This window comes from Nipponia nippon, unplaced genomic scaffold (assembly GCF_047370975.1).
Source record: "Nipponia nippon isolate SJK-2023a ecotype South Korea unplaced genomic scaffold, ASM4737097v1 scaffold_1, whole genome shotgun sequence".
Classification (NCBI taxonomy): domain Eukaryota; kingdom Metazoa; phylum Chordata; class Aves; order Pelecaniformes; family Threskiornithidae; genus Nipponia; species Nipponia nippon.
The window spans coordinates 37,380,734-37,402,635 of record NW_028262290.1 but is presented as its reverse complement, the minus strand read 5'-3'; the positions used below and the strand labels follow the sequence as shown (position 1 = coordinate 37,402,635).

Below are 21,902 nucleotides of genomic sequence, written 5' to 3'. Positions count from 1 at the left end.
AATAAACTTCCTGCAGAGCATATGGATCAAATTTTAGCCAGCAGGGAGAAAATTGTTGACTTGGCACCGGGTATTTGTGACCCACAGAGTACCTTTACAGACAGCCAAGTCATCAGTTTCCTTTTCTGCTAGGCAGTGGCAGCTCTGACCCCTGAAGAACACCTTCTTTGCATGTAAAGCCTGGGTATTTTAACTCCAGCAATGATGACTAGGTGCTGCAAGTGCCCATAACTTTGAAAATTCAGTGCTCAGTGGTGGAACTGCAACAATCTTATTCCTGAAAAATGGATGACAGGACTGAAATTATGTAGAATATTATGGAATTACTTAACGGGACCCTACTGTAGTAAGTTCTTGAACTAAGTAAGTCAAACCAGAAACAATCTACCAAAACCTGCACAGTCGTCTTCTCTTGGCGAGAAGAGTGAAGGATGAGAAAACCACCAGCATACACTGGTAATAACACGGAGCTTAGATACCACAGGTGTGGACACAGAATATAGTGTCATCATAAGCATCTTAAAATTAGCTCTGTTCTTTTGTCCCTCTCCCTTTTTTTTTTTGGAATCTTACGGGTTTTACTTTGTGTGGTGCATATAATTTGAAATCAGGACACCTTTCATTTTTTGATGCCTCTGTGCAAATTCTTGCAGTCACTTCGGTTCTTGTAGTTCAGGCTTGAGTATTACATAGATGTGCATGCTGTATACTGTTCTTTAAAGAAAAGTATGTACAAAATGAAACAAGGATCATAGCATAGCACAATACAGAGACTATATTTTATTCCTTGGGTTGTAAAGTAATTTAGTGTTCAGTTGCTCATACAAAAAGATTGCTGAGAGTAATATAAATTTATACATGTCCCAATCAGTAATTTTAATCCAAGAGATTTTTTAAAATCTGTGATGCTTCACTATTAAAATGAAAGTTCATTTTAAAAGACCTGTATTGATACCAATTTTAAAAACTAATTTAAAATTTCTCAATTAAATAAAAAAAAAAATTCCCCTAACAATTCAGAGGACAGAAGCAACATACCCAGCTCTCTGTGCTTATTTGCAAATCACAGGTATTTATTGATAGTTATCTTAGTGTAGCTTGTCTTAAATCCAGCAAAAGTTTTTGTGCTTTTCTTGGAAAAAGAGGGAAAAAAGCTAACAGTGAAGTTCCTTTTCCTACCCTATCGTGCCACAGAGCCTATGCTCTCTGCAGGAGACACCTGCACTGCCATACTTCAGCACTCAAGAGAGCTTTCTGTTAGAGAGCTGCTGGAGACCTTCAACCAAGAAACAGTAAAAGGACGCTCTTGGTAAGGGACTGTCTGTGTTCGTGTCTCCCTAAAGTGCCTAATCCATATCAAAGGATAACCTGTCAGTTAAGTGTTACGGGAGCTATGGGATTATGAGGTGTGTCTGTTCAGAAAGCTAATTCTGCATTTGGCCTTGGAAGCTTCCCCAGCCACAGTAGGATTGCTAGTGCATCTCCCAAGCCAACTGGGAAATCTAGATTATATGTCTGGGTGAGAATTAAGAGAGGGAAGGGAAGGTCTAGTGAAATAGGAAGCAAAAATGACAAGATACTAGAAAGATCCAGCATCCTTGGAGATACTCAAAAGCCATCTGGAAATACTGCTGGGCAACCAGTTCTAGGTGACCCTGCTGTAGCAGGAGGGTTGGACTGGTCCCTTCCAACCTCAACTGTTCTGTGATTCTGTGGGAGAAAAAAAAAACAAAACAAAACCCAAAACTCTGAGGTTTTAACAGTGAGATCTTAGGATCTAGTTAAATGCACATATGCAACCATAAAGAGTTATGCTATCTTTAAAACCTCCTTTAGTAAGTTCTCTTTTCTATTTGTATCGCTGATAGTCTTGTTTCTTTTCTTCAGGCCTCTTATTGGACAGGTAAGAGTCCTGCTCTGTCTCCACAGAGCAGTGGTAGTTTGCAGGTCCTGGTGTGGTCAGGTCCCAGCAGGTCTGGAAATAGTGATGCTTTGAAAAGTCAGGTTGTGTAGGGCTACAGAAACACGTTCTCATTCCTGGATCATGGGAGGGAAGCATCATTTTGCAAAGTGGGAGACTTTTATCTATTGGAGCAGTCTGGGTTCTGGTGAGATCTGTGAAATTTTACAAACATCCTCATCTGATGGGAATCCTTAGAGCCACTGTAGAGAACCTGCGTCACTGGCAATTACCCTTATGATTGTATGATCCTCATTAGGCTGATTAAACTAGCTTAGCACCATATTATTTAAGTGGCACCAGGCAAAGCAGCTGTACTTTGCTGGAGATAATATGCTAAAACTCTGAGTTGATACGAATTTTAGAAGACTACCAACACACTAAAAATCCAAATTTAAAAAGGCTATTCTTTAGCAGCTACTAGAGAAAATAAACACTCTGCCTCACTGAGACTGGGATGAGCAGTGAAACTGAGCATGTTCCAGCAAAACCATTAAAGAATTCTACAAGCTATTGCTTATATTACAGGGTGCACTGCAAACTCTCTTTACGGTACACTTATACTTGACCTCTTTCTAGGTACAGGCATGAGTTTTAGGTCAGTAAGAAGGACTTTGAAGAAAAACAACAGTCAATGGCTGTGGGAGCAGAACTCACGATCTTTTGACTCCTGACAAAATTAATCCTTTTCTTTAACAGTTTCTGAATCAGGAAAGGCTTGTACTCTTGCATTTGCAGAGCACTGCTTGACTGGGAGCAGGCAGCCTGATGCAGCAGATGTGCTGGATGTTCCAATATTCTTCAAAGCTGTTTTGTGCTTTTGAAAATTTCTTATGAAAAAATATGCTTTTTTTACTGTTTTTTGTTTTTTTTTGTCTTTTTTTTTTTTTTTACAACAGGTGAATGCTGGTACAGCAGAATCAGTTATTACAGAAGAACAGGAGCGTGAAATCCCAAGAAGCATGTTTTTGTTTGTTCTTCTCTAAAGAGAGAGAAAGAAAAAAAAAGCTGGTTATGACCCTGCTTCCAGAAAAGGTGCGGAAACTAATTACCTGAAGTGGAGAAAGAATAAATACCGCTTCTTTGATGTAGCCGTTACCTCGCTAAGCCGGCTGGAAATTTCTCATTCACTCCACCGGGCTTTGGACGGGAGCCCTTGGCTGTTGGAGGGAACTTGACACAACCTGCGACCAGGGTGCACCTACATAGCTACTCGAATTATTGTATTAAGATGCTCGGTGTCGCTAATTGGGAATTTCATCGGTATCGTAAGAAAGGTAGCATTTTAAGGTTTAAAAATAATTTAAACCAAAATTACGGAAAGGCGCTAGCTGCAGCCCCTGCACCCCCGTTCCCGGCTCGCTGAGCCGCTCGTTTCACTCCCCCGCGACCCTCCGCCAGCTCAAGTTTCCGAGTGCCGGGCAGGCCCCTCACGCCGGGCGGCCCCCGGCGCTCACCCCCGGCCCGGGGGACTCCCAGCCTGGGGGAGCGGAGCCGGGGGAGGGGGGGGTGTCCCCGGCCAAACGCCGGCGCCCAGGCAGCGACCCCGGAAAGCGGGCAGTCGCCTCCGCCGGGGGAGAAGCCCGTCCCCGGGCGGGCAGGGGAGCAGGGCGGAGGGAAGGAGGCAGAGCAGCCCCCGCCTCCCGCCCGCTCTCCTCCCCCTTCCCTCGCTCCTGCCTTTTGTGTGCCGGAGCCCGGGCGTCAGCCGGTGCCAGCGGCCGCGGCGCTGACAGGAGCCCCCGGCCATTAGCTTCGGGAGCGGCGCTGTCGCCAGGGCGGCAGCTTCAGCCGCGGCTGTTCCCGTAACCAAGGCGCTGCCAGGCACAGGCGCACACACAGCCACAGCCACAGCGCGGAGCGGGCTCGGGGGCCGCCTTTGCAGCTCTTCTCCTCCCTGCACCATGCTCCGCTCCAGGCAGCGCCCGCCCGCTGCTCCCTGAGGGGAGACAGCCCGCCACAGCCCCGCGCCTAGTAAAGCGGGCGACTGGCACCCGGCTACCCGCCCGGTTCCCCGAGTTAGCTCCGTCCCGGGGACTTCGGGCTGCCGCCCCTTCACAGCGCCTCCTCCCGCTGTGGCAGCCCTTGGGCGGCGGGGGAGTGAGCCGCGAGCAGCCGGAGGGACTGCAGCCGCCGCTGGGGGAGAGGAGCTCCAGCCCCCGCCTCCGGAGCTCTTCATGGCGTCTCACCAGCAGACCAGGATCCAAGCCTACCTGGAGAAGAATAAGATCGGTCCCCTCTTCGAGGTAAGGTGCGCTCTTGCCGGCCGGCTCCCCCGCGGCGGGCAGCGGTGAGGGCGGGGGTTGCCCCCCCGCGATGGCCGCGGCTCCCCGCGCAGCACAGGTGAGCGCAGGGGCGAGGACGAGTTTGAGGCGCCGCTTCGGCGTCTGCCCGGCCGGGGAGGGGAGGAGGGCAGCGCCGGCAGCCCCTGCCCTGCCCTGCCCTGCCCTGCCGCTCCGCACCACACGTGTGCCCTCCTGTCCCTCCTCCGCGCCCCTCCGAGTGTCGGAGCTCCGCGCAGCCCTTCCCGGCCATCCCGCGGACGTGCCCCGCCACGGACGCGCCGCCCTCTGCTTCACAGGCGCCCGCGCGGGCCGTGAAACAGGTGCCCCTTCGCCCTCCCACCCGCGGCCCCGCTCCCCGGAGGCGCCCGCCGCGGAGCCGCCCGCCTCGCCTCGGCGGCCGCGGAGCCGCGGGCTGGTGGGACGGCGGCCCGGCCGCGGGGAGCCGCGTACCGGCTCCCCTTCCGTGGGCTGTGAGGGGGAGCTGGCGCTCCCAAGCCCCCCTCTCTCCAGGGCGGCAGCGCCGAGCGGCGGGCCGCGGGGGGTGGGCACCGCACGGCCCGCGGGCGAGACCAGAGGGGCTGTCCCTCCGTGACCGGCTAGCGAGGGGGGAGAGGTGGATGCCTCCCCACCGGGAAACCCGCCCTCTGGACCGGGGACTCGGGGTGAAACGTGTCCTGCGAAAAGTCCGTGTCGGTGGTGTTTTCTGAAATTTTCATCTGCAGTCGTACACTTGGGAACCGTATTTTTGTTATAGATTTTCCTTGGTCTTACAAAGATGCTCTTGCTTGGATTTGTAGATGCACGGATGCGCATATTTTACTATTTCTGTGCATAAGCTATGAATACTTAGAATTTAAAAGGGTACTAGAGCAATCGGGATTATTACCATTTTATCATCCTGTTTCTCACACAGTTTTTACATCTAAATGCACATATATTATACTTTGGCAGTATTATCCCAAGACGCAAGTCTCCCTTTTTCAGTATTTAACTTGTTCTCAATCAAGCTTACTGCGTATGAAATCTCTTTTATTCTGGTACAGTGTATGTTTTGGGTAGCATTTGCCAACCCTCATAAGAAAGGTTCAATTTTTGTTAGAAAACTGTTCGCTGAGGGCCAGTTCTTATATTTTGCATGGGCTGAGGCTGTTGCGACAGATTATGTTGGCTCAGTGTCAGAGGAGTTATGTTCATTTTGCAATAAATAAAACCCCATTTGATGGAACTGTAACTGGGTACTAGGGAACAGCAGGTGATTTTTCTAGTTCTAAAATTCATAGAAGTGGAAACATTGGTGGGGTTCAGTTTCTGAATAAAAGACTGTTCAATCAACACAGTTGCTAGGGCTGTATACGTAACTGACTCCTGTATATTTCAATGGGAACTAAGGGATGTTGAAGAGTTAGGCCCTCGACAGCTGTCATTTTCTTCCTAATTTTCTTAACCCATTGTTTAACGCATTAAAATTCAAACAAACTACTTGACATCACTGTTCTGAGTCACTGTGTTTTAACCTAGTTTCTCAGTAGTGTAAGGTGCTCATCTCTATTGTTTAAATAGCAGGATGCTTTAGTTATCAATAGCGGAGGAAAAAATGAAGAAGTTGTATTTGTTACAGTGTTTCATATATCACTAAATATTTCACTAACTGCTATAATGTAGGAATTTCATTGTGGTAGAGTCTGTGGGAGGCTCTTGGCATAACCTTGCAGGCTGTCTACAGGTTGTTAGTGCACTCCTATATACCGGGAAGAGATTTTTGTGTGAAGTCCGCTTAGACCTGAATACTAGGGAGTGGATTTAAGATACAGGGCTGTAGCATTCATGTAGCTGTTTAAAGTTATTTTAATCCATAACACTGGGAGGAAGAGGATCGTAATTCTTATCTCCTCCACTTCCTGATTAGCCATTTAAAATCTACTTACATGTTTCATTTTGGTGATGTATTTTTTGTTCTCAACAGTTTTTTGAAGATCTGCAACCTGTGCTTGATCTTGTAGTCCTTAGTAAGGGGAAGAAATGTATTTGAAGTTAACAGGAATTGATCAAAGACTATGCATAGGGTGAAGCTTATGCTCTATACTAGTATTCGTATAATATATGCATTGTGGTGTATCAAGAATACCATGTGTTCAAAGTCAGATATATTCAGTAACGCATCAGTTTTTCATGTCTCTAAAAGTTCTGACACATTGAGAAGAGAGACCTGTGCTTCGTCTTTCATTCAGATACAGCTAGCATTTTCTTACACCACTTGTGTTTTTGATGCTAATTAATCACCACTTGTCATGGATGACAGCCATCTTTTTTTGCAGTGAGTACTAATTTTCTAATACCAAGTCAGAACAGAGTAAACTTGGATTCAATTTTCTGCAGTATTATTTGCTGAGCAGGTTGTGACTATAATTGCTCAATATATGCTTCAAGCCAACATTTTAGGGAGTGCATAAAATAATATTGGGTAATTGAGGGCAGTCACAGGAAACAAGAAAGTGGAGAGAGGACATGCAGGTTTTTTTATATGAAGACAGGGATGGCGATGCACAAACAGATCATATTGCATACTTGCGTAACGAATGATCAGTGATCAAGAGGACTTTACGCCATAGATCTTAGACAATTATGCAGGCACAGTTAGGTGATGGCTGGAACACTCGGCGGTTTCCTGATGGTGAAGTCTGATTCCCCTGCGTTACAGTCAAGAGCAGTAGGTGCTGTTAGTTGCTAGCTGGTCATTCTGTTCAGTTGCTTGCAGTAATCCTGGTAGTGTCTCTTTTCTCCGTTCTGTCCTGTATTTGTGGCCTTCTGTTACCGTGGTTAGGGCTTTTTGTACTTCATTAACCAGCCATATCTACCTGAGAACATCTGTTCTTTTGGACTTCGTCTCTTTTTTTCACCTTCAGCACATGCTGCATATGCAGATGAGTTCAGTTTTATTTCTTTGCTGAAGTTTTGTATGGTGTGACACTTGAATTACCTTTCTAATTGGTGTAAAAGAGAAGTGTCCAAGAGAAGTGCTGACATGTGAGATGCAGGAAGACTGTAGGCCCTCCCTTGGATAAAAAGTTGTTTCCATCTCTATAAAGAAAGGTAGGAGTAACCTTCTGGAGAAAGAAATAATGAGTTTAGGCTGACTCAGCAGGCATCAGTCTCCTACTGACTACCAGTACATGTTAACGGATAGTAGGAAGTCCTATCCACTCAGCTACAAATGGTAATACACAGATTTACTTGATTCCAAACATTTTTACAAGTTAAATTCTTCTTTGTGGCTTAAAGGTGGGAAGGAAGGTGGGTGGGAATTAGTGTGTACATCTGAGACTGCGTCAATTTTGAGACTTAAGACAGATTGCAGAACAACTTTGATACTTCAGCCTCATTTCCCTCTGTTGAACATAGGTCCAAAAATCATGTTTTTTCAAAATTGTTAGTTCGCTGCCATTTCATTTTACAGTTGCCTAAGGTTTTTGCGGGTAAAATTCCTGTGAACCTATAGGTCAACTTCTAAATGCCCCAGGCCATGCAGGTGTTGTTAGTGCTGACAGTAAGGTCTTAGGTTAACCGCTGAAATTCTGTCAGGTTTCATGAACTAGCTTATCCCGTTCTGTGTTGGTTTTGTGTGTTGTGGTTTTTTTTTTTTTTTTTTTCCTTTCACTTTTGAAAGTTTAGGCATTTTCCTGTAAGAGATTGTTGGCATCTGAGAATACTGTGGTAAGAGACCTAGTTTACACTTGAGGAATGCCCTTTAGAAACGCCTCTCTTCTGGGATTTGTGTGGTAACACGTAGCATAGCACTACCTGATTTTTTTTTAGATTTTTTTTTTTTTTTACATTTAACTTGGAATGTAACAAGAATTCTAAATATGAATTATTTCTGCGATGAAGCTTCACTGTTGTTTTTCTCCATCTTTCTAAAATGTGAACAGGAGGTGTGTGCCTAAAATTGGCTGGGACAGAGTATTCAGAATCAGCACCCACTCATTTCTGTCTGAGTGAAGTATTGACCCACTTTGCGTTTCAAGCATCCAATCCAACAAATTTTTTTTGTGTGCTAATAATCTCAATGAATAATCCTGCTGCCTGTGAGTATCCATACATCTAGCCTACTATGTCTCTTCAGCATCCAGTTGTGTTCTCATTTGGGCAACCTGACAGTTTCTGTGAATTTGAAAGCTGGATCAGCACTCTTAAGAACAGATTGCAATAAATCTTCAAGAGCTCCGAGATAAATTTAGTGTTTTGGAATTTTCTTATTTATAGAACTGCAGCTAAAAAGCATCCGGCAGGTACATTGTTGTTATGCAAACCAGAAGACTGTAATTTCTTTGAGTTATAAAAAGCCAAAATAACTCTTCTCAAAATAAACATACTAAACCCCTGGTTACCTAAGAATTTTTCTCAAAGTAATGTGGTTTTAGAACGATGATTTTTATTTTTAAGAACATAAAGGCTGTGTTCATATTACCACACTTACCTTGTTTTCTTTTAGCAGCAAAATTCCTGAAGCAAATATAGTAGGAAACTATTTTTTTTTTTAATTTACTGTGTATTTTTCCCTAATTGAGATGGCATTATTGGTGTATCTTATGCACTGGCTTCCATTATTCAGTTTAAATAAAATAACCATGCTTTTGACTTAAACCTTAACACATCCTAATGCACCTGTTTGGTGACTAGTAGTATTTATAGTGCACCTTGTGATTAAGCTAGTCAAAGTTTGGGAATGAATTTTGGAGTTTGGACTGTCTTCTGAAGCAACGTTTGCCCTCAATTCTTAAATACACAATGTAGGCACAGTCAACTTGAGTGTCTCATTTAGCAGTTTAAGATTCCTCACAGTACGAAATTATGTTTTAAGCTGCAATATCTGCAATGTGAATGATAGGGATGCTCTCAAATAATTGCTTTCTTTTGAGCTTGCTCAAATAATCTTTTATTTTATTTTGGTGTTATGCTTGATTAGCTAGATTCTGTTGCTAGCATGAAAGGGTCTGTATTCTGGATGATCTGAATTTACATAGAGAAGCATTTAATTTCAGGCAGCTAGATGGAGCCTTTGGAAGACTCAAGTTTTTCAGTACTTAGACATCATGAGCATCATTTTAGGTACTAACTGATTACCCAGTTACATTGTTTCAGCCTGGCAGTCCCTCTTTCAGAGGAGCCAATATTAGCTGTTTTTCAAAGGATGTGTGGAAACCAGCAGTGATCTGGAAATGCTGCAGTGTTACACAGTAGGGGGTAGGGAATCATATGTAAGTTCTAATTTTTTTTTTTTTTTTTTGTTGCCTGCTACAGTAGGACTTTGTGGTAGCCTTGATGTGCACTGAAGTAAAAGACCTACTTAAAGGGAATGAAAGTCAAATGGAAAAAAAATGGTGCAGAGATGTCCTTTGCTTTTTGGAGAATTCACTGTACATTCTGATAGTCGCCTTCATAAAGTTGTCCTCAAGAGAAAACAAGAGAAAAGCCCTAATTAAAACTATAGACAGACCCTTTTCCATTAACAAACAGTTCTATGAGCAATGGCTTTATGCTTTTTGCTTGGATTTTGTGGTGACCAACAAGATGCAAAAGTTGTCAGAAATTTCCCTGTGGATGAGGCATTCATAATTCTTCTCTCTTGTGTAAATTGGGTTTAAGAGAAGAGGTTGTTCCTGAGCGAGGAAAATCAAATGTTTTTGGTCTTGCTACCTGACTAGTTAATCTCTCAACATTTGAAAGAACTTGCATTTTTGTGATGTCTGCTCCTCTGGGAATTCATCTGAAATTAGTTGAAGGTTTAAAAAAAATATTGGAAAGAGACAGTGAAAGAGATCACAGATACAGGTATGCATTTGTGTGGTCACAATCATAGATGATAATCACAAAACCTTGTTTCCACAGTGGCAAAAACATTATGTTCCTGAAAGGGAAATGCGGGATTTCTTAATCGCTTTTTACAAAAAATTCCTTCTGGGCACAAGACACACAAAGAAATAAAAATCAAAGTTATATTCTTTGTCTAATAGTAATAATTAAATTTGAAGAATTTCATCTAAAATACGGAATGATAAAATGAAAGAATCATAATAACTTCCTTTTGTTACATTAACTTTTAATGTTTTTAAACTCTCAAAATGACAATTACTTTGTTTCTTGAGAGAGGTAGCAGAAGGCATAACTAGCTTGCCATAAAAAAATGGCTGGGAAAATGAGAGGTAGCTCTCAATTGAGTTGCTCGCACCATCATTTACCAGCCGTGCCTGGCTGCTCAATGCTAAGGTCTAGAGCGAGCAGATGTTCCTGTTTAAAATAAAATAAAATAAGATACCATGAGTCTAATATCTTTGCTCTAGGACACACACTGGGACAATGATGATTTTGAATTTTTGTCTGGCAACCCCTGTTACAATGAATCCGTCTGGATCAAAGTAAGCCCATGACTACTGTTCTTTTTTCTTTGCGTTTTATCACATTATGAAGTCTCTTCCAAGTTTTGGATGATATTTAACGCATGGTGTTAATTAAACCTGAAGTAAGCTCTTCAACTGTTTTGTTTCTTTTGATTAATCCAATCTTTTGGTACAAAGGACAAATGTAAATGTCAAATATTAAATAAAAAATTTTAATGGCTTTAACTCTGTCTTTAATTTTTTCTGATGTGTTCTTTGCTGTTACTGATTTATGCTTTTCCAAGTGGGCTAGATGCTATTCATACCCAGAGTCAGCACAGTCTCAGCCTTCTGGCTGTTTTGGAGCTTCTGTGAGGAAAGGGAGCACCTAGTACCTTAACCGGCATTTCTGCCACACGTGATGCACTTCTTTACTCTTCTGGAGCAAGTGGGTTTCTTAGCTGCTTTATCTTGTCATTGACTAAAAAGACACACCTAGAAAGACAGCTGTTATTAGTGCTTGCTTCTTTTAAAAGTGTTACTTTGTAAACAGAAGCATTAAAAAATTGAGTTAGAAACATAACATTTAAGAGCATTTTAACATCATGTTCTTTTACAGTTCGCCTCTAATTTTGAAGGTCTAATCAATATTCTTTCCCTTTTTTCAATGTCTTTTCTTCCCACTTGGTATTTTCCATTTTCTGTCTTGTTTACGTAAATGAAGAAGTGGGGACCGATAATTTCTCATTTTCATTTGTCTAGTGATTTTTTTTTTGTCTTGTGATATTTTATTTTTTGGGGGGAAGCACACGTGCTTTTGTATGAGTGAGGGGAGATGCTTCGTTACCTCTGGACTTGAGAGGTGGCTTCAGGCATTTTTATGTTCACCAACTTTTGAAATAAAGACTACCCAAACCCCTAACTGTCTGTAATATCCAGATAAAAATGAGGTGTTACTGACTGTATTCTCTATTATCCCCCTTGCAGAGATGCACGCTTTCTTATTCTCCTAGCTGTGGAGTATGAGAGGGATATCTTCTGCGTTAAGAGAAGATGCTTCTCTACCTGAAACCATGAGAAACAGTTAAAACCCAGCTGAAAGCAAAATAATTTTCCAATAGAATTGTTAGGAAACTGTTGGCCTCCTGACTAAGGCAGTGTGCTGTTTCAGACATTACTGAAGGTGATGAAAAGCAGCACTTACTTGATAGGAGGAACAAGGATTCATGAGTTTAATTCGGGGACGTAGAAAAAGAGCATGGTCACTTGACATGCACACCTGTGCCTTTGCCAAGACAACCCAACATCATCTCTGCTGTCAGTATAGAGGGTAATACCCTTTTAAAGAGCTTGCAATAGACACATTTTTGATGGCCTTAACTTTTATGTCAGGTACCGTATGCCATGCTGTGTTAATTTCTCCTTCGGCTACTCAGTTTCACTGAATACCTGTTTTTAGTTCCATCCAAAAGTATTCAGGCAGAGTTGTTAGGCTGAAGTCATGATGCTCTTCTGGTTTTGCTCTTCTGTTGTTTTGTGCAGTTTTCTTTCCCTATTCACATAAAATTCAAGTATTATCTTTGCATTAAACATAGTTTCCAGTGAAACACCTCAATTTTGAACATAACTTTACATAGCACTGTGAGGAAGTATGTTACAGTTATGGGGAATGCCCATGCAAAATGAAAAATGCATGTGAACTCGCTTACCCATGCATAATAAGAAGGCTATTTTATGTTAGCCACCTCTTACAAAATTTCTGTCCATACAGAGAGTGGAAATTGTTACCTTCTTGTGTATTTACATGAAGCATTCTTTCCCTCTCCTCATGTTGCCAGCTCCCTGCAATATTCAATGAGTAAAATCACTCTATTCACGCACCAGATTTCTCTATAGTAGCTGGAACAATATGCTTATCAAGCTCTTTTGTTGGCTTCTGGAGGAGCTGTTTTCTGGGGCAGGAATCATGAGAGTTTTGGTCTTTCAGCTGTGTTGGAGCCTTTTTAATTGAATCATTCCTCCTCTCATAGCTTGTTATACTCCAGACACTCTGGTGGTTTAGTACTCAGAACTGCAGGTTGTGAGGCTGATTTAATAGCCAGTTGCTGCAGGTCCTGTTCATCCTCATTGCTGGCTGCCCATTCCTGCTGTTCTTGTTCCAGAACTGGTAGGTGTCTCATACTACAGTTACCCACTTTGGGAAGGTGAAATAGAAGAAAAGCAAGTCTGCAAAGAAGTGAAAAGTGTTCAGTTGGTTTAGCTAGGTGGGTCACCATGTGGTCTGATGAAGAGCATGGCATTTACTCAGGAGAGAAAATGTAGGTGGCCAGAGGGTGAAAGGGAAGAAGAGCACAGCTGCCTTTTTCTTGGTAGCAAGCTGCTAGATGGGTATAAGTGATCTCCAGATCACTCCATGAGGTCTAACTAACTGCTCAACCCTGTATTCGAGGAGCTTGTGTGCTTAAGCTAGCTTCATATGGATCTTGCCTTTTAAAGGTGCAGTTCCCCATAGGTCAGGAGAATGTCATGGAGCCCAGCCCAGTCCCTTCTGTGAAGGAGCAGGAGAGGGAATTGAATAATTAGGGAGGATGGCCTAACGAATTAGGAAGAAATGGACCATATGAATACACTGAGCGTGAAAGTAAGAATGGGTAGGAAATGGAAGGGGATGGAATAACAAAGATTAATGCTACATTGCTAATGAGTTCTTTTTATTTTCTATTTTTTTTCTTATAATCTCAGTCCCTACAGTCAAATGGTTACATGGGATCTGTACTTGCTTTTTTTAAATAAAGGTTCTAGTGCTTGTGGTTCCTGAGAGTATGACTGAAAGGTGAGAAACACAGGGCAAATAAAAGAAAATATAACTTATTATCATCTAAAGAAATGTGCATGTTTTGCAGTGTCTGACTCATACTTCTAGTACTTGATCTTGGCAATACTTGCTTGGGTATAGATTTGCCAGGGAGTTAAAGGTGTCCTTAGCACTACTATTAACATTGGCTGCTGAGCCACGAACTCCTTCGTCAAGATTGCATTACACTCCGATTTGGTAGGCATTGCATCTCTGCTGACATTTGTATGAGTGGAGAGGTAAACTGGTGATAGTGAAGGATTCCTCTGGTCAGGTATCTATCTCAAAGAAAGGAATTCTGAATGATAAGTTCCGTGTTTCTTTTGGTGCACTAATGCAGAAAAGCTGCTCTGTATTGTTAATAGCAGAATTCATCATAGAAGCCTAAATAAGTGTGTTGTGGTTTAACCTGGCAGGCAGCTGAACACCACACAGCCGTTTGCTCACTCCCCCTCAGTGGGATGTGGGAGACAATTAAAAAAAACCAAACCAAAACAAAGGGTAAAACTCATTGGTTGAGATAAAGACAATTTAGTAGGTCGGAAAAGAAAGGGAAAATAATAATAAAAGAATATACAAAACAAGTGATGCACAATGCAATTGCTCACCACCTGCTGACCGATGCCAACCCAGTTCCCAAGCAGTGGACCCCCTGCCAGCTTTTCTCCTATTTTATATACTGAGCATGATGTCATATGGTATGGGATATCCCTTTGGCCAGTTTGGGCCAGCTGTCCCAGCCATGTCCCCTCCCAACTTCTTGTGCACCCCCAGCCTGCTCGCTGGCAGGGCGGTGTGAGAAGCAGGAAAAGGCCTCGACTCTGTGTAAACGCTGCTCAGCAATAACTAAAACATCAGTGTGTTATCAACATTATTCTCATCCTAAATCCAAAACACAGCGTTATACCAGCTACTAGAAAGAAAATTAACTCTATCCCAGCTGAAACCAGGACAAAGTGGAAGCTGTCTCTTCTGAAGACTTGGGAGATGGTTCATAGAACTGAAAAGGAAGGGTAGTTTCATCTGTCAATGACCTTAGGAGACAACCTCTGGAAGCAATTATGGATAGGGCAGTTAGGAAGAAAAAAAATTTATGAGGCAGATTCTGTGATGGTTTTGTAGAGATGGAGTTTGGGGGCATGGGTGTGAGTAAGGCTGTAGTTTCATTTGAAGGAGAAGAAAAGAGAGAGACAGGATAAGATTACTGGATTTCTGTGACTTGGTTTACTGGAATTTCTCAGGCTGAAATGTGCGTGTGTGTGTATGTTCACATGCTATGCAATCCATATAGATGTTCTGAAGCATTGGGACACACCTGAGAATCCCATGTGCGCTGGACAAAGATCCTGCATAAATATGGTAGATGCTGTACGTTCCTGTTCAGACACCTTGTATTAACTGCACATGTCCAGGCCAGTTGGGCATGACACACTCAATACACCCAATGTGACCTGAATATTCATCTTCCTAAGCATTCTGAAGAATCTTGTCCTTCCCGCCTAATCTCAGGGCAAAGCAGAGATGTCCAGGGAAACACAAGCTGAGGACAAACCCGAGATTTGCAGATGCACAAATTCCTCTGGGCGTACCATCATGAAAACCACCCGTAATTGTGCTGAGGACGAACTCTGCACAGGATTAACCTTGGAGAGATGGCAGGCTGCAACTCACTCACTATCTTTTTAAGACACATGCTTTTGCATGGTGTAGAGACCCCAGGAAAAACAACGGTGTTTCAGAGCTCCTCCTACATGTGCCCTGGTTCAGAATAATGCCAGTAGATAATAATGCCTGTAGTCTAATACAAAGTGTAAGATAGTGAAGCTATATGGAGACAAAGGCTGAATGGAGCCTTACCAATATGGAGCAAAGAAGGCATACACAAAGAGAAGACTAAATTGCTAGAGTAACAGCTTTAATCTTGATTTCTTATCCTTTGAAGAAGAAATACCTGAAAGAAAAAGACAGCAGGGGAGAAAAAGGAACAAAGGTAAATAAGAAACTCAAGAGAATTTATTTTATTCTGTTTCCCTATGATAATAGAAAAAAGATTAGAAGAATGAAGTTGGCCAAAATGAAGATCCACTTAACATGTACTTAAACACTGAAGAAAAACTTCAGAAGTCAGGAAATAAAATATACAGTAGTTAGGGTACTGAAATGGTTGCCAGTTATCTGGCTGCTGTTCCTACTTCTGCTACTGCTGTCCCGCTGCATTATCACATATTATTCTGTGCTTGTGTTTCCCCTTCCTTTGTCTGTCTTGTTTATCTGCACAGAGACTGCAAACCCCTCTGGCTCTTACAGTCTTCACATGGTTTAGGAGTTTCACAGCAAGGCCCTGAGCTCATTATGGCCCTTCTGCTTCCTCTTCTTTCTTCGTGCTGCCTCAGTGCCTGGTAGTGCTATTAATCCCATTAATTGGTGCCACACATTCAAAAAAATTGATTTCTCCTCCCTTCTCCCCTGCTTAGTGTGGCGGTTCAGAGCATTGACAAGTCTCAAGGCTGCCGTACAGTCCATGTGAGCACGTTGTGTTCCCACAGGGAGCTCTGCTACAGTTGGTGAGGCCCTGATTTACAAGAGGAAGGCCTTTAGTCATAACCAGGCAGATTTGGTCTAACATTAAATTAATAGCAATCAAATCATCAGGAAGCTTTAATTGGGCAATCACTGTCAGGGTTGGGAAGTTACTTTGCTGTGTCAGAAACAAACAAAAACATGTACCAGTGATTTGCAGGCATTGTTTTCTAAATAAAAATCATAATCAAAATAATATTAATAATGCTTTGGCATTTATTAAAAATAACTCTACAACCCAAAAATCACACATCTAAAATTACCCAGATCTCATCTTCTAGAAATGAAGTGATTCTTAGTTGCCTAAGCCATTGCGGTCTTGATGGTAGAAGTGTCTGATGAGAAATGATGGACCTAACTACAGTTCTAGGTACAATTCAATTACCTGTCCTTAAAAATTACCATTGCTATGCATTTAAAGTTTTCAATCATTAGTACAGTAGTACTTATTTAAATATCCAGCTAAGGCTTTAGCTTTCTTGTAAAATATACTCCTTTAGTCCTTTGTTTGAAAACCTAAGCCAGAGGACAGCTTGTGGATGTTGCAGGTCATGTCCTGGGTAGGTTAGGGCATGCTGACTAGATCCACGGTGACAATTTACATGGAGGAGACAGTCAAAGTGCAAATGACAGTTTTTTAGAAATATACCAGTTTTGTGTATGTGTTGAAGTTACCTTGTTTGTCCTAGAAAGTGATTTTAATAAGTTGATCCATATGACGTAATTATTAGAATTTGTGTTTTATGGATGACTTCTTTTAAAGCCATTTTTTTCTGCTATTTTTTCTCTTGGAAAAAATATTTACTCATTAGCCTATATTTTTGTTACACAGAGACCAATATTAATATTTTTTTCTTATTTCATACTTATGCTTTGGATAATGTAAAAATGGCTTTAATATTGCAATGATATATGTAACTTAGCTAATCTATAACTTATAGAGTGGAAAGTGTATCCTGCTTATGTAAGCTGATATTTATTTAGCTGTCCCCATTATCTCAGACCTGCTTTATTTGTGGGCATATGATAAGTGTCAGCCTTAAGCCTGTAGAGCCAATGCACTTGTCCTCCCAGAGGCCAAACAGAAGTGTCCAACATCCTCTCATTTCAGAGACTTTTTTTCAGCTCAGTATTGACATAGGTCTCAGTTTTCAAGTGCTCTTTTGACCTAGTGGGAGGGAGGCTTTTCACATTACTTACTTAGGTGAGGATTCTGTAAGGACTTGGGCATGCAAGTAACTTTTTAATGGAACAAATAATGAGTAATCCATGCGACAAATCATGAAGGTAAACTATATATATGCTTCAGCTTTTTTCCAATAGCATTACATATGAATGTGCATCGGAATGAATCTTGTTTTCAGCCATAACGGGTGGTATTATACTGAGAGGTACAAAAGAAAAAGATCCAAAAATACGATTAACAGTAGTTGGGCCACTTATACTTTAGCTTAAGTCTTCATATGTCATATTTTGTGTTTGTCCTCGGGATGCAAGGTATGCTACCTTAAATTCCTTCATAATCACACATTGATGAGCAGATGTGAGTAGGTCTGAGAATGTAAAATTTATAGCCATCATTATTGGAAGACAGGGATTGATAGCAATGTATAACTTAGGACTGGGTAGAAATATTTTATTCTTTTTTTGTCTGTGTTGACAAACACAGCTCCTTTAAACCTTTAAGTCTGATAAATTGAAATGTTTTGTTAAAGCAACCTGTAGTGTTTTTGTGATGAGTTGACTTTCAGCTCAACTTCCTCATTTGGCTGAATTTAGTCGATGGAAATAATAGTTTGAATGTCTCTTAAGCTCCTACAAGCTCTCTCTGTGGCTTAACTATGCTGAGAACAAACGGATAAATCCTGTGTGGAAAACATAGGCCATAAATATCAATGACATTAATTCTGTCCTCCCTCTTCATGGTTCTCTTTCACATCGACCAGTAGTGATCACAAATATAGGCCATCCATATAAAATTAAATCACTACACAGGAATGCAAATCTAGGATATGTAGGGGCAGGGAGGAGAGTTTGTTGTTGTTTTCCAGAAGTAATGTCAAAAAAGTCCCTTGCTGATGGATAAAAAAGTGAGCATTAGTATTTGGGTAAAGCTAGATTATTGCTTTAGATTTGAAAAAAAAGCCCATGAGAATAGACTGTTATGCCTGTGATGGTGTTTCTTTCTGGAGATGGACTGTTAAGTCGAATGGCTGTTCTCAGAACCTTCAGAAGAGTGTTTGGCCAAATTTTTGGAGTGGGAATAGGTGGACATTTATTCGCTGGAAAAATATTGCTGTATCTTATTTGTGTCACATTACCGTTTGTGTTCAGCTGTAATCAAACCCTAGATATTTTGAGGCTTTTTCCAATTTGAAAAAATTTGAAATAATTGAAAGCATTTGAATTTAAGATGTTGCAAATAATAGCTGTTATAATGCAAAAGTGCTTGAGTGTTTTTTCCTTGACTACTTATAGTGTTTTTGTCTAATATTTGAGCATATGAAAATTTACCATAGTATTACACAAAATGGGAACTCGCCATTCTCGTAAGTCCTTATAATAATAGGTACCATTATCGTAATCAAGAAGACTTTCTCATAGCATCTTTTTGCCCTACATTCAGTGGAACATTGAGTTTGTTTCTTCTAGTTTTCTATGATATCAAAAGATTTTGTGAGCCTGATGTATATCAATAATACAGTATATATGTTATATATATTTGTGGGAAAAGAGAATGCTTTCTGTGCCTCCCACCAGATGGATGATTTTTGCATTTGATCTAGTACTTGAGCATTATTTTTATATTTTATACAAAAACTGTTCAAATAATGACATTCAAGTTGAAAGTCAAGCTGAATGAGTGTTACAGAATGTGTCTTTAAAGGTCTGTGTGATTACTGTGATATATATAAAAGTGGACAACAGTCAGTTTATACAAGTAATTATAAACCTAACTTTCAAGTGTTTGTGGTGTTTTTTTTTTAACTTTGAAGGATACTTTTGTTTTAATGTAGGAAATGAGATTTGAAAAACAAACATGAAATTGATCTAAATCAAAAATGAAGCAGGCAAAGCCCACTTATGTGCTGTTATAGTCCAGGGGCAGTTACAACCCCAGCCTGAAGCAGTCTGCAATGTCGGTGCAGCTGTATAGTGCCGAGTATTTACAAATATGCATTTGACATTGGACCATCTCTTCTGTTAAACACGTGCCTGGCTCTAATCCATTATATTTAATATCCGTCATATATTGTCTACAAAGTTTGATATTTCCTTTGTAGAGCACAACAGACACACTGTTCTTTCACTTCAGTTAATCAGTTGTCTTTTGCTGAAGAGTCATTTTCTGGGGCACCCTTTTCTAGGAATGATTATAGGACATCCAGCCGCTGAGGAGGAAGTGTCTTGTCTGAAGTGAGACTTCCAGTGACTCTTTCTGTGCCGAAGTTGCATGGGGATCTGTTCTTCCTCGTGGTGCTCCAGAGGAAGGGACACGCTTTGCAATACACTGAGTCTGGAAGGCATGGGAGTAGGGTGAGAGGCTTCTGTCTCTCTGATGGTGATCAGATCTCTCTCTGATACGTAACATCACCTGTGTAAATGCAATTGTGCACTGGTTAAAGCTATTTTTTTGTCTCTGTGATTCCAGTAGCCAAACCTGGGTGAAAAAAAGTCATTCAAGTTACAGGTCCATGCAAAATGTTGTAGTTGTGTTTCGGCATAGGGAATTGATGTTTAGATATAGAAATAACTTGATTAATGCAGGACTGTCCTGATACAAGTGTTTAGATTGAATCTTTGACATTACATCCTCCAGGATTAAAATAAAATACAGTATTTCTTAAATGAACAAAGGTAAATGCTACTTAGATAACAGTGCTGTTCTTCATATGACTACCGAATTATGCCTGCCATTTTCTGTCTTACCATGCCTTTTAGGGAATATGGTAGTGTCTTTTTTCTGGGTATATTTCAAGATGTGCAAAAGGAATGTAATGGGTTATCCTTCCTATATGCAGTTAAATCAATTATCTGCTGAAAAACTCCACTGTTTTTATATTGTATTTTCATCTGCTGGCTGCAACAAGGAAAAGGTACCATATTGTGATAGAAATTGTCCAGACATATTGCAAACGAGGACTTCTGCCTAATGAGTTTTGAGTCGTATTTCAAGGCAACACAAAGCCAGTAGATGATGTAAGCAAGTGTGGAGGGGATCTTGGAGGAATGGTAGTAGGAGCACACAATTTCGGAAGGTAAGATTGGTGCCTGCTTTGCAAGCATAGATTTTGCTTTGTAGGAGCAGTCAGTTAGGCAGCCTGTTGTTCATCTACAGTAGGCTCTGTATTCTCCTGGGTTCGGTCCTCAGACTGGCCAGGTCTGCATATATTCAAACCTTGACACTGCAGGGCCTGCTTTTCAGGAGACTCTTGGACAGCAGCGTGGGGATTGTTCCACAAGCCTGGCCCATTTTTAGATAGAGAGGGAGGCAGTGGCTGTACCTTCTCAGGGCTCAGGCAGAGCAGTGAACCTGGTAGTGCTAGAGGGAAGCAGTTTGGGAACCCTGGAAGGTGGCTGGAGACATATAGACCACGGGTAGCTCTGCACTAAGTGTTAACATTTCCTTCCCCTAGCAATTTTGCTGTTTTGTCTCTCATACCTGATTCTTCGCGGTTCATGTTGCACTCTAAACCTGAGTACTTCAAGCCTGCACTGTTTACGTCAAAATGGACACCTGCGTGTCTTGTCCCCTCTGTGTGCCTAATCTTCAGTTTCTTTTCTAGTTTGACTATGATGGGATAGTCATTCTCAAAAGTTTCTCTGCTTTGAGCAGCAGAAGTATCTATTTTAATTTGACTTGAAATAAAGAGATTATCCATGAAGGTAGAGCATGTTAGAAATCTGTCAGAACTTTGAAAATAATATTAAGAAAAAAAAGATACCATTAAAGCAGTTTCTCTGTCATCTTGCTCTCTGATGGGGAAAATCATACAAGTAATTTTGGCTTAACTGGTGGTTGATAAAAATGCATGTGGAAGCAATCACAGGTGGATTTTACTTCCAGCTGAACTGGAATTATTAATATGTCTTCCCAGTTGGGGCTGAAGATGAATTCAGGTACACTGATATCCAACAGAAATACAATGGTTGCCAGTATCATGTGGTAGCATGTAGTAGATGGTAATACGCAAAATGCTGGAGGGTCCCCTAGACTATGGAAAAAAATTGGTCAATATTGTTTTTTATTAGTTAACATAGTTATTTAGCTACTTATAACAATATTATGAATTCATGTATTTATAGTTAAATTTTATTGTTATATCCAATGGCTGATGGCTTCTGCATGGCACAAGATTCCTCTGTTCTTGCATTTAAAGTGACAAATTCTTTTCATTCTGATTTCATTGTGGGTTTTGCTTTTTTTTTTTTAATGGCAAAGTTCAAGTGTATATATAATTAAGCAAAAACTTCATCTACCCCTAAATGAATGCAGGTTAAAACGACTGCTAATATAGAAGTGTTACTTATAATACTAAACGAGGAGATTTTTATAATTCCACTTGCAGTTAGAAAAACACAGAGTATGAGCTGTGTAGAACCAAACCGAACATGACTGTGTGTTCTCAGAGGCGTTTGAGAGCTATCAGGTATCTGCTTGCAGATAGTCCTCTGTGGCTTTGGTGATTATTCTGACAAGATGCTGTGCATCTTGTGTTACCTGTAAAAGGCAAATCACTGTGACCTTTCCTGGGGGGCGGGAGGGGTGGTGGAAAGCATACAAGTAGCTTTAAATCAATCAAGCAACTGCTTATATGTGAAATAACCTTTTGTCTACTTAAAATGCTATA

At 41.3% G+C, this 21,902-nt stretch overlaps 1 protein-coding gene across 3 annotated transcripts in view; it reads left to right on the top strand.

Moving 5' to 3' along the window:
- The first annotated feature begins 3,455 nt into the window (after positions 1–3,455).
- Positions 3,456–21,902, top strand: part of CUNH8orf34 (chromosome unknown C8orf34 homolog) — a 173,896-nt gene continuing 155,449 nt past the window's right edge. For all 3 annotated transcript variants that reach the window (XM_087751811.1, XM_087751803.1, XM_087751796.1), the window contains exon 1: positions 3,456–4,203. In XM_087751811.1, coding sequence (XP_087607937.1) covers positions 4,135–4,203 — 69 coding nt within the window. In that variant the 5' untranslated portion in view covers positions 3,456–4,134. The remainder of the gene's footprint in view (positions 4,204–21,902) is intronic.